Genomic DNA, 13754 nt, shown 5'->3' on the forward strand with positions numbered 1-13754 from the left:
ATAGAAAACTCCTTAGCTTCCGCTAAAGCAATGCCCATCTTCAAATTACATATGCTATTGATGTAATTCCTCACATAATTCCACTAATTACCTTAGTGTCTTCAGCATGTTTTAAAGGCCCTGAGAACAAAAAGGAGAATCTCATTTTTCAACATCCTTATTAGCATAAAATTGTTTGATTAAAAAGCTAAATCCCTCATACCACACACCTTTCTCTCTCTTACACTATGCCCTTGGTAAGAAGAGATTAATTGTAAATTTCTAAACATAAAATTATAGTGAACCTGATGATTTAGTGAACTGGTACATACCTTCCTCATTGGAGGTGTTCCATTCTTAATTTTTAAAAGCAACTTCATTATTTTTCTCTCTTTTTGCTCTTCTGGACTAAGTGTTGATTCATCAACATCAACCTAATAGTAAAAAGAAAGAAAATATAAAGGTAGATTAAGACATTGCAATTTCCAAGTCCTAAATAAAAAGCAGTATTTTAGTTCTGTTATTACTACTCACCAAAAGTTTATCAAAGTACTGAATATCATCGGGTTTTAAAAATGGAAGATTTCCAGATGGTTGGTCATTAACACTTTTCATAGTTCTATCTTCAGTTTGCATGTGGAAACCAGTCATGCCGCCCAAAGGTGTTGGAGTTGCTGTCAGCTTTCGAGCTGGAGTTCGAATAGGAACATAACCAGCTGGAGGGGGAAGTACCTAGTACAGTTAAAAGACAGTTTAGGATTTTCTTGACTTTATAAAAAAAAGTTTAGTTACACAGTAACATAATGAGTAATATTTGCACTTAAAACAGTTTATTAGCTAGAAGCTTTCTGCTTGGAAACAAGAATTAACATTGATCCCATCTTTCTATCTTATGTTTAAAATCTGTATGACAACCATTCATATTTCTCATCTGCTAATTAAAACATAAATTAAGAATATTAGGAATATGGGAAAATGAGATACCTGAAGCAGGCTTATAAAATTCTGATCACTTTCAAACATTAACCTATATAAACATGTTGATGAGCCAATAGGTCATAAATGGAAGTAAGCTTACAAAGTACACACAATAAAGGGTTAATCTTAATAAAATGAAAAACCATTCACATAAACATCTGCACTTTTGTAAAAGCAAAGAATCCTAATATTCAAGTTGTCTGACAAAAATGAGTTAAGTGTATAAAACTAAATGCATAAAAACCAAAAGTAAAATATTTATCAAAGCCCTATAAAATACACCATTTGATTAAACCAAAATCTTCACCTAAGATTCACTAAGATTTTTCTCTCCTACTGATATCAAGGAAATTAATGACTGCAATTGGGAAGACACTTAGGCAGTCAACAGTAAGTTGCACAATGTCTACTCCCACAGCATTATGTAGAGGTTTTAAGAAGTTTAAAGCAGAAATTAAAGCACACTTAAAAACACTGTAACAGAAACCTAACAAGGGGAAAAACATACATATACAAACTCTTAAAAAGCAGCAGGCACTGGCAATATAAGGCTCTGTAAAGGCCATCTAGATGTCTTAGGTTCCAGCTATATGGAACCAGACCAGCAAATGGTTCCTGAGTCCCAGGTACTTAGAAAATTTTGTAATTCAAAGTAAACTTCAAGTAGATATGGTAAAGAGAATATTCTTTCTGTTTATTTGCAACCCAGAAACTTAAATACACAAAATCTTGTGAGGCACAAAATAAAATAACTATGATCTAATGTGAACTTAATCCTGGGACTGTTGATAAACTAAAGCAGCAAGCTATTCCATACCACCAAGGCAGCAGTTCTCAAAGTATGGTCCTAGAAGTCCTTGAAATTTCTCACCTTCCAAAAGTAATAAAAGCTTCATGTCATTCATTTTTTCATCTCTATTACTTATTGGAACTGAAATATACTTGGAAATAGCTAAAAGAATGGAATAGCAGTAGTAAATTTGGGTAAGGCCAATACAAACTTGACCAATTAATTTCTTCAAAAAAAACATTTAAATAAAATTCACATCCTAAATATCACTACACTGATACTTGTTATTACCTTATATCCCTCTGGGAACATCGCATCTAATTCTTCATCAGAAAGTGGGCGGTTTCTCTCATCAATTTCTCTTTCCCACCGCCAAGCCTGAAGCTGTTCAGGAGTCATACTCATTATGTGACCTACCAAAAGAGCAAATTTCTGTAACAATCTATAGTGCAAGTCTTTATCATTATAAAGGCCCTTGAGTTATAAGACAGTTAACATCAACTGTAATTTTAATTGCTTTGTATTATAAATTCAAACCAAAACGTTTTAATCCAGTTATTCTTGCCAAAAATAGGCGTTAACAGCACACAGAATACCTCAGAGGAAAAAAAACTCAAAATAGTTCCAGGAAAAAAATTATTTCCAGGGGGAGATTTTCTACCTGGAGTAGGGGTAGCCATGTTCATGGCTGGTGTGCCAATTGGTGTCTTTCCAGGGGTCAGAACAGGAGTGCTTCCACCCATCTGGCTAGCTGGTGTTTCATCCCAACGTGACTTTCTTTTACTGGCTCCAGGAGTTGGTGTTTCACCAATTGAATCTCCACCTCGATCTGTTCGAGGAGTCTCAGCCCATCCGCTTCCATGCCCAGGAGTATCTTAAAAAAAAAAAAAAAAAGTAAGTAAATAAAAAATATTAACCACTGTCAAAAATTACTGTTTACTCTCGAAGAGCTAATATATTAAAACTGGTCAGGTTCAAAAACAGGAAATAGTCTTAAAATGGAGACCCATTTAAAGTTTAAATTTTCATTTCATATTTATCCTCCCACATTATTTTTTCTTTGCAACTGATTACAAAAACACAGTAACCACTGAGGAATAGAAAAACCAAAGTATTTTTTTAACTAGGCATAATAGCACAATGCAGAGACAGCCACTTAATGCATCTTGAGCTACTTCTGATTTCTCTATACAGTTGAGATTACTCTGCATGTACAACTCCAAACTGCTTCTTTCATCCACCATATATTAAGCACTCTCCTGTATCATTAGAAATCCTTTATAGAATTTTAATATAACAGATGTACTATTAAGTCTTAACTTCTCACAGCTAATCTCATAATTAACAAAACATAGCTTTAAACAGTTTACACAAAAAAACAAGAGATTTAGGCAAATTTATAAAGACCAAAAATAGAACAGAGGTTACTAGGTGCTGGGAAGAGGAGGGAATGGGGAGTTATCGTTTAATGGGTACAGACTTTCTGTTCAGGATGACGAAAAAGTTCTAGAAATGAATAGTGGTGATGGTTGCACAAGACTGCGAATGTACTCAACACCACTGAATTGTACACTTAATGGTAAATTTACGTTCTCAAGAAGGGAAAAGAATTAAGGCATATGATCTCCTTAGTTCTTTATTCCCAAAGCGACTAATTATTTACAGTTCTATCCAGGACCAGAGATGTGAAGAGATTTCCTTCTGTAAACATACCATTCATCAAATCAATATTTCACCCAAACACCAAGATTCCACCAGAAGTACCTCTTTCTGTTTTGGGGGTCTCATCCCATCTGTTTTTACGAGCACTGGAAGTTGCGCCTCCATGGCCTGGTGTTGCATGGCCTGGTGTATCCCCGCGTCCAGGAGTAGCAGCTCCCGCTGGTGTGTGACTAGGTGTAGGATCCCATATTTTTGAGCCTGGGGTTGCTCCAGGAGTCTCACTTCCCTTTGCACGACCTGGTGTCTCATCCCATCTTAAGGAAGGGGTATGTCCAGGGGTCTTAACAAAGCAAAAAACACTTTATTTCACATACCTACACACCCGAGTAAAAATAACTAGAAAAAATTTTTTTAATAATTTATTATGTTAGTCACCATACATAGAAAATTTCTACAAAAAAATTATAAACAAATGTTTTAGTCTAATTCAGTATAAATGAGAGTAAATCACCCCACTTAAGGGATACCGACTTTATAGCAAGTGTGTTTGACTAAGAACAACGTGAAGTTTTAATTTGGAGCAGTGAAAAAGCCCTAGCTTAAAAAAAAAAAATGTATTTTGGGTTTGAGTCTTAGATATACCATAAGTAGCTCCATAACTTTGAGAAAATTACTAAGCCTCTCTGTCTAGATCTGCAAACAATTTCAGCTTTAATTATAGCAATACTTCCCAAACTGTGCTTAGAGACATATATCATTGAGCTCTAAGAAATATGATTTTTGTGTCTTTGTTAAATTTCATGTACATGTTTAATAACCCAAGTATGTTCTGGATCACCTGGGTAATTATCTTATAACTAGATACTGCCACATTATTTCAAACCTGAGATTTACAATCATTTGTAATATTACTCTAACTGATGCTGACAAGATTAGAGAAAAAAAGATTAGCAGTAGATTGAAGTAATCAAAGCTTCCAATATAGTTCAGAGACAAGGAGTAGGTGATGCAAGGCATCAGACAGCGCATGGTAACGGAAGAAACTGCACAGTGCAGACAATACAGTACCAAAGCAGCAGGTGCTTCAGTGTAAGTCAGACAAAATTTGTATTTAAGATGTATTAAGTATTCCACAGGTTTTGTAATATACTTTTATATATTTAAAATTGGATGCTCTAACCAACACAAGAATTCTATTTAGCTTTACACTTGCAAATTTAAGGCTCAGTATTCTTTTTCCTTTAAAAAGATTCTATGTATCACTCAGGGTTGAGAAATTTTCAATTAGGTGAGTGAAGCACATAAACTGTTCAAAACTTCATTTTTGGGGGCGCCTGGGTGGCACAGTGGTTAGGCGTCTGCCTTCGGCTCAGGGTGTGATCCCGGCGATCTGGGATCGAGCCCCACATCAGGCTCTTCTGCTATGAGCCTGATTCTTCCTCTCGCACTCCCCCTGCTTGTGTTCCCTCTCTCGCTGGCTGTCTCTATCTCTGTCGAATAAATAAATAAAATCTTTAAAAAAAAAACAAAAACTTCATTTTTGGCAACTATTCCTCCTACTGATCGGGTAGAAAATAAACTCTACTATCCACTGTAATTCCCACAGTCCTGATTAGGATGGAGCTGTGTTAAACGAGCAGAATGAAAGAAAACATCATCTGAACCTTTACAGTTTTTAAGACAGACATCAATTCTTGTGTCTAGTTTTCATGAGCATACAAATAAACAGCAGCACAAATTTCTCTTTTCCTGTTTTTTTTTATTTTTATTTTTTAAATATTTTATTTATTTATTTGACACAGAGACAGCCAGTGAGAGAGACAGCCAGTGAGAGAGAGATAAGCAGGGGGAGTGGGAGAGGAAGAAGCAGGCTCCCAGCAGAGGAGTCTGATGTGGGGCTTGATCCCAGAACACCAGGGATCACGCCCTGAGCTGAAGGGAGACGCCCAACGACTGAGCCACCCAGGCACCCCTCTTTTCCTGTTTTTAAAATCAGCATTATCAACCACAGAATTAAATTTAGTAATAATTAGGGGCACCTGGGTGGCTCAGTCAGTTAAGTGTCTGCCTTTGGCTCAGGTCATGATCCCAGGGTCCTGGGATTGAGCCCCAAGTTGGGCTCCCTGCTCTGTGTGGAGTCTGCTCCTCCCACTCCCTCTGCTTGTGCTGGCTCACTCTCTCTCAAATAAATAAAATCTTTAAATAAATAATAAATAAATAAATTTAGTTAAAATTTATATTCTAGAGAACCAAATCCTCTCATGTATCAGCAAGCAAATGGGAACTCCTCAGGCTCCACCTTAAACTGAAGTGTTTGGAAAATATTAGGTTTATTATATCCCAATTCTGGGTTTGGGAAAATACTGCCATGGTCTGTAAATAAATCTGCAGTAGTCTATGCTAAACCAGTGACTTAGGGGGCACCTGGCTGGCTCAGTTGGAAGAGCATACAACTCTTGATTTCAGGGCCATGAGTTTGAACTCCAGGCTGGGTGCAGAGATTACTAAAATAAATAAACTTTAATTTAGACCACCGTGGTGGAGACAGAGGTTATGAAAAGTGGTTAGTTACCAAATATATTTAAAGTTGGGGCCAACAAAATTTACTTATGGATAGAATTTGGGACAAGGGAGTAACTATTGGATGACACTGACATGACTCTTTAAGCACCTGGTTTGCGCCACCAGGCTAGAAGGGGTGAGTGAATAGAGAAAATCAGTAATTTTATTTTAGAAAAACTCTATTTGAAATGTCTCTTAAACAGCCAAATAAAAGTGTCAAGTCCGAGAACAGAGAACATGCAGGGGACAGATTTGTACATTTGGGAGTAGTCTATAGAGATGGTATATGAAGACAGAAATGAGATCTTAGGGAGTGCATTTACATGGAAAAGAGGTCCAAGGACTGAGCACTAGAAAACCCCAAAGTTAAAAGAAGCTGAGGAAGATCCAGCACACAAGACTGAGGAACAGGCATCAGTGAGCAGAGTATCAGGAGAATCAAGAGAGACTGAAGTCCAGAATGTAAGAAAAGGAATCAAGTAATGGCAAATGCCACTGATATATGATAGGATCTGTGATATGATGATATAGGATATGAGGATTGAGACTTGACAAGTGACCCTGACAAGAGATGTTTGATGGAGTGGTGCAAGCAAAAGACTAGATAAGCAGAGACCACAGGTACAGACAACTCATTCAAATCATTTTGCAGTCAAGAGACAGAAATGGGATGGTAGCTAGAAGGGGGTGTGAGGATCAAGGGATGGTTCCTGAAGTTTTTCGCATTTTAAAGAGGAAAATGGGTACAAAGTGTTTGCTGATAATAACCTGGAGTATAGAGACGTTACACAAATGTCTCTGATTAGTAAAAGAAGATGGGAAACAGTATATAAGAAGTTGTTCAAACTGCACTGACAACTCAGAAAGAGTAAATGAGAACGGACATAGGCATACTGGTAGATTTCATAGTGGCAACGGTGTTAAGTTTTTTTTAGTTTCTACTTTGGAAAGGAAAAATAGGAAACAAAGTCATCAACTAAAAAGCTGTTAAGGAGACATATTCGTTTGGAATTTTCTCTGGGGTAGAGAGGATAGAGAATTACTGCTTAATGATTACAATCTGCTCAAGGTAATGAAAAAATTTCAAAATTAGTGAAGACAGTTGTACAACATTGTGAATGTAATTAATGCCACTAAATTGTACACTTTAAAATGGTTAAATTGGCAAATTTTATGTTATTTTTACGATTTTTAAAAATTTTAAACAAATGAAACAATAAAAACAATGCAAAAAGACATTCTCCAGGAAAATAAACTGACCAAAGAAATGCAGTAGCACTACCCATGTGACACCAGTGGTCAGATGCTTAAATTATCCATCCAGAAAATGAAGATCGCTATATTGTAGTCAACCTCCACAATGTGACACACTAAAATATCTATTTTTATATTCCAAAAGGGACGTTCCTTCATTCTGAGTTATGGATTGAACTGTGTCTTCCCCCAAAAAAACTTGCGTTGAAGCCAGCCCTTAACCACCAATGCGACTATATCTAGAGATTAGGCCTTTAGCAAGGTAATTAGGTTAAATGAGGTCATAAGGTTGGGGCCATAACCTGATAGCACTGGCGTCCTGAGGAGAGACACGAGAGCTCGCTTGCTCTCTCCATGCACACACAGAAAAGGCCATGTGAGGACACAGCAAGAAGGCAAGCCAAAAACAGAACTCTCACCAGACATCAACCTTGTTGGCACCTTGATATTGACTTCGAGCCTCCAGAACTGTGAGAAAATAAATGTCTGTTGTTTGAGCCACCTGGTCTGTGTTACCTTGATGTCAACAAGAGTAGGCGAATACATTCCACAGTGAGAGGAAAAATATAAGTAACCGTCATTAAAAATAAAAATAAATTACCTCTGCTTGATCCCAACTTGACAGCTTTTTGGGAGTGGCACCAGGAGTCTGATCAGCCGTTTGATCCCAACGCCGTTTTCGTTTTGAGGGAGGTTGGGACGCTGCTGCTCCATTGACAACTTTTAGTTCTCCAGCTTTAGCTTTTTCTGCTAGCTGCTGCCTAATTTCTCTCTAAAAATATTTCAATAAGCACTGAGTATCTCTAAAACCTTTTCAACATATTTTCATATAATCAGCACAGTCATTTCAATTTAATGTCACTGTCTTCACTCATTCTGCTTTCTATGCTATGGGAGTCCCCTTCCTTATTTCCCTTTCTTTTCTGTATTTCTGGTTTTATACAATGTCTTTTTGCACAAAAGACAAGCAGCTACGGAATTTATAACACGGAGCACCCTACCTTAAAAACAGTGAAGCAAAATCTTCAACATGGAAAACCAAAATGTTTTCATTGAAAAAGTTTTATTGAAACTCACATATGTAGCAATTCGGACTATGTAATATAGAAAAGTGGCAAAAAGTAGAAACTTAAAAACTGTACGTAAATATCATATATAATGTAGTCATAACAAATGTAGACTTAATTTACCCAGTGATTTTAAGTAAGGTTCTACTTACTCCATATAACAAAGTATACATTTATAATAAACTTATGGAGGCTTACTGTTAAAACAAAATGGAGCACTCTATACTGCAGGAGCAGTAGGAATCCTTCAGATTTCTCCACCCATATCCAAACTGAATCTTATGAAAGATTTAGAGGTTTTTCATGGAATGATTTAACTATTTGAATTTTCCCTTAGCCATTTGTTTCAGACACACACCACCAATCCTCCCCAAGGATATATCCACCATGAGATACATGTCTGTTATGTGTATATATACGCATACATATACATATATGTGTAAACATCCAAACAGCCAAGTGGCCACGGACTAAAAAGGATACAGAAATATGAAAAGTTTAATTTGGGAGGAGGCAGAATTTGGGGTAAGGTTTCTTTCTCAACTTAGTATTTATTAATACTACTAAAATATTACTTGTGCAGCAAATAAAAAGAAAACAAAAGTCTCTCAATTTGAACTTTCTTTTTACATTCTTTCACAACCACCAAAATAAAAATCAGGCTCACATACCTCTTCTTTAGTTAAATGCTGTTCTCGCATTACATCCATGTAAGTCCTAGCATTCATTTTAGGATCAGGGGTCTTCCCTCCTGCAGAAAAGAACAGCAACAGGACAAGAGTACAATAAATAAAAGATAATTAGGTTAAATTGATTTATCTGCCCTGCTCTAATATTATGTTATTCCATAATCATTTAATTTATTTTTTGATGGAAAACTTTAATAATTATACATCTTACTTTTTATTGAGTTTGCTGATCAATTTAACCTGTTTGAACACAAACATATCTACAGCAGTTTAAAACAAATATTTTAATGCATATAAAAACAAAATGACAGCACAGTTTAGAGTCTTCAGAAGTGATGGGTTCCTGGGTTGCTAATCCGGAATACGTACACTTTCGTGCCTTTGTCTCCATCAGCAGTTCTGACTTCAAGCAGCAGAATAGAAGCCTAGAAAATTATCTCTTTACCATTAGTAACACTTTGGAAAGATATTTATATTCAAAACATTACCTGTTGCAAGCTGTTAAAATCCTGACTACAAATAACTATAACTAGATAAGTTCTCCATACAATGTTCTAAAACAGTTATAGTTCAGAAAATCTGACTTTTAAAATACACCTATAATCTTACTCTGATGTCATGTTACTAAAAAGGGCTTCATTCTTTTTAAGTTTTGTTGACCCAAAAACATTTTTATTTTCTCAGAAAGTATAAATTACAACTGGAAACATATTACTTGAAATATAGTACTTCTACCAGTTATTATGTTGCACATAGAAGAAAAGTGGTGTACAAAGAGATGTGTTAGTCTCTTGGTTCAAGTTTCAGTTATTTGCTTTCAAACTTCAAAATATCTTAAAGAAGCCCAAACAGTATATAACAAGATTCACAGAGGCACACTATGTTTTAGTAATGTGATAATTAGCTATACCAGTAGTATAGCATCACAATTTAGGAAAAAATAATAAAATTCTAAGACATTTCCTATGCTGAAGATCATGCCCAATTGATAGTGTCATTCTTTCTGACACTAGCTCTGATAAGACTTCCTTTGGAATACTTTTTCACCATAATCTAGAGAGGATGTGTTGAACTGCACCCTTAAGAATGCAGACAGGACTGGCATATAGCAGTACTGCTGTAGGAAAGAAATTAAGGACAGTTAGTATGGGCCTGTGAATTCTGACATACATGTTTAAATCAATTACAATTATGCAAGTAAAAAAATATCCCTATTAATTCATGCAGGCTGAAAGTCTAATTTGTAAACCTGCAGCAGAATCTATTTCTAAGAAACAGGCACCTAATTTTGATTTTGAAACTCACCTGAGGAAAGCTTCCATCAGGCTCACTATGCCCCTTGTTCTGACCTGCACACTAAAATTAGCAAAACAGACTCCAACTATTAAAAATATCAAAGTCTTTGTATACATACTTTTGTTTTAACTTTAAGTATGCTTAGAGCAAAGTAGGTGCATTTACTAAACTACATTTAGAGCAATATGGGGGGAGCTCTAATGTGAGAAACAGTTTCTCAAAAGTAACAAGCCCAAAAGTCTAGGATTTGGAATGAAAACTTTCAATAGTTTGAAAGTATTTTGAGCAGAAAAACACATTTGTTCAAAGTATAGAAAGCGTACCCAAAACAAAAGTAAAAGAAAAACCTTTAACCCTTTGCGTTTCTATGGCATTGGCTCATTATTTTCTTGTCCTTCTACCTGGAAAGAAAACTTGCATTATAAAGATGAAGAATATGGCATCTGTGACTTCAACCAAATCTATACAAATCTATAATAAGGGGGATTTTAAAAAAGAAAAGCAAATTCATAAGCATGCCAAAAAAAATCAAAGGGCTAAAGACAACTTAAGACAAATAAATTCCTGAAAACTTATAGAAAAGTGGGAAAGAATTACCATCTGCAAAAGGATCAAGACGCTCTGGGGATATTATCATGGTCCGCCTGTGCTTTTTGTATTCATCCTCCCGGTCAGCAATCTTTGGAGGTCGGTGCTCAGCGAATGGATCATACTGAGAAGAGGTAAGTCTCATTTAATAACCACTTTATTAAACAACCAAACAGAATATCATATACAAAAACCAGAACATTAGAAAACAAGTAAAAATGTTTAATAAATACCTACTAATGAAAGAAGTTATCTTGTATCATTTTATGGATAAATGTTAACATGAAAAAATAAGACAGAGAGAGGCAATATACATGTCCACATTTCCATAGTTCATTTCTTCATGAAATGACTACCTTAACAAAATAAACTAATCCTCCCAATCAACTCTCCTCAAGACATTCTAATAACTTGATTTCTAAAACATGTGGGCTTCCACGGAAATTGAGCCATTCAGTTTTTCTCAGCTGAATAAACTCGTTTTAATTTTTAAAAAGGGGCAGGAGGGGAAAAGAACAAAAGGAGAGTCACCTGTTCTGTTGATTGTGGTATATCATTAAGCAATGCCACAGGAGCATGATATCCCGGCTTCTTCTGACCAAGCAAACTCGTAGATGATGAGTAGTCATCGTCATCCTGCAATGAAATGCCCCCAAAAAACCACAAACAAAATGTCAGAACTTAAAAGTTAGACAGAATATACAGACTCAACATGATATCAGAAGACTTACTGACAAAGTGGCATCTAAACCTTTGTTCAGAAAACTTGTAAACACCTAGGTTTTCTTTCAACTCATAAACCTTTTAAAGAAATTAAATTTAGTTCTCTTTACTTTTAAAAATATTAAACAAGGAATGATTTCTATGGAACTTAATTACAATAAAGTAGGTATGGACTAAAAAGCCTGAGCATTTCCTTTTCTCATAGAAAGCATAATGAAATTTGTTTTCTGGGACGCCTGGGTGGCTCAGTCAGTTAAGCATCTGCCTTCGACTCAGGTCATGATCCCAGGGTCCTGGGATCAAGTCCCACATCAGGCTCCTTGCTCAATGGGGAGACTGCTTCTCCCTCTGTCTGCTCTGCCTGCTGCTCCCCCTGCTTGTGCTCTCTGACAAATAAATAAATAAAAATCTTTTAAAAAAAATTGTTTTTCAAATTTGGAGACTGCAAACAGCTTATTTAGAACTCTCCAGTTTCCTTGTTGTTTTAAAGAGTCTATTTTTAAGTAATCTCTACGCCTAACATGGGTCTCGAACTCACAACCCCAAGAGTCTCATGCTCTACTGCCTCAGGCAGCCAGGTGCCCCTTCTTGTTTTTTTAACTCATTTTTTTAAACATGATTTAACCACACAAATAAAATATAATTAATTTTAAATGTATTTGTTTCCCTAATAGTATTTTTAAACAGACCAATGTTATATTACTTTACTACTATAAGAAGTGCAACAATGGATTAACTCCGAAGATTTTAACATCTCATTTATTCAAAAATGAAATCACAATTTCTCCCTTAGCTTCTGGAAATTGTACCTCTAGAACTTTAAAATTTTTCTTAAAAGAAAAAGTGCCAACTAAAAAATAAAATGTGGCTTGCATTTCATAAAAACAACAAGTTTGATAAAATCTTTATACGTGAAATGTCTATTACTCAATCACTCAAAAAATGAACTTCACCAAATCTGGATGTTTGGAATGGTCTCACAAAATAAGCTATGTGGACTATATAAAAACACTTTAACAGATGCACTTCAAAATGAGAAGTGGTCATCCTCTAGAGTAACTAAAAAAGGCCATTAGCATCAGTAACAAACATTCCATTCTTATTAAGATGACAAGTGGAAAAACACAGCACCAAACACAAGTCAGAAGTCAAAAGTGGCAAGGACAGATGGCTATCTATAATAAAGTCATATCTCAAACACTGGCTACTCTAGATAGAGCTCAGGAGGTAACAATAGGGATTCATTTTACAATAGTAAATGATTTGCAGGTTCTTTGTTGGATAAAGAAACTAGTTTTAATGTAAAGATTCAGAACTGATCACTTCCAGGAGTTTCTGGACCTTAGAGAGGAAGGACACCTTCAATAGTTCTATCCTCCTGGGGGCGCCTGGGTGGCACAGCGGTTAAGCGTCTGCCTTCAGCTCAGGGCGTGATCCCGGCCCCACGTCAGGCTCCTCCACTATGAGCCTGCTTCTTCCTCTCCCACTCCCCCTGTTTGTGTTCCCTCTCTCGCTGGCTATCTCTACCTCTGTCAAATAAATAAATAAAATCTTTAAAAAAAAAAAAATAGTTCTATCCTCCAAAAGATATCCCAATCCCCAAATCTTCCCAGATTAAATAAGATGACTAAAACAGAAAATTCCTTTATGTTTTTGTTCATCAAAGAAATGTCTGACTTATATATACTCGGTAACTCACATCTTCAAGTTCAGTTGCAGCAATTGATGTCACATATCCAGCAAATCGGCTGTCACTTCCGCCATAAATTTCCTGGTCATAATAACCTGTAGAATCAAGGCCCACTCCTTGAGCTTCATCAAGAGCTGCCTTCTTGCCTTGAATTTCTCGAATCTGTGCTTCAATATCTGTAAGAAAGTTAATACAGACTTTAATTTTCCAAAGAGACCCAAAACAATGCATTTCTCTAGTAGAAACTATCAAAGTACTCTCCTCAATACATAAACTTTAAAGTAACTATAATATATAAAGATTTAGAACTATACCTAATACTGATTTTTAATACACTTACTACATCTCCACCTCAACAGACAATATTTCTACACATAAGAGATGCTTACATTTCATCAACTACAAATTAGAACAGGTTCCAAAGTTTAAATTATTGTCGAATTCCAAACCTTTCCCCAAATAAAAAAATAATACCG

At 35.8% G+C, this 13754-nt stretch overlaps 1 protein-coding gene across 5 annotated transcripts in view; it reads right to left on the minus strand.

Moving 5' to 3' along the window:
* Positions 1-13754, minus strand: part of SF3B1 (splicing factor 3b subunit 1) — a 52611-nt gene that overhangs the window by 10785 nt on the left and 28072 nt on the right. For 2 of the 5 annotated variants that reach the window (XM_026492263.4, XM_026492264.3), the window contains exons 3-12: positions 13288-13454; positions 11397-11501; positions 10875-10989; positions 8964-9043; positions 7827-7997; positions 3512-3749; positions 2409-2621; positions 2039-2160; positions 514-711; positions 312-413 (exon numbers count right to left, since the gene is read on the minus strand). In XM_026492263.4, the coding sequence (XP_026348048.1) occupies positions 312-413; positions 514-711; positions 2039-2160; positions 2409-2621; positions 3512-3749; positions 7827-7997; positions 8964-9043; positions 10875-10989; positions 11397-11501; positions 13288-13454 (1511 nt within the window). Of the gene's footprint in view, positions 1-311; positions 414-513; positions 712-2038; positions 2161-2408; positions 2622-3511; positions 3750-7826; positions 7998-8963; positions 10145-10874; positions 10990-11396; positions 11502-13287; positions 13455-13754 lie in introns of those variants that run through there. The other 3 variants (XM_026492262.4, XM_057303705.1, XM_057303703.1) reach the window with 3 other exon arrangements.

This window comes from Ursus arctos, unplaced genomic scaffold (assembly GCF_023065955.2).
Source record: "Ursus arctos isolate Adak ecotype North America unplaced genomic scaffold, UrsArc2.0 scaffold_1, whole genome shotgun sequence".
NCBI lineage: Eukaryota > Metazoa > Chordata > Mammalia > Carnivora > Ursidae > Ursus > Ursus arctos.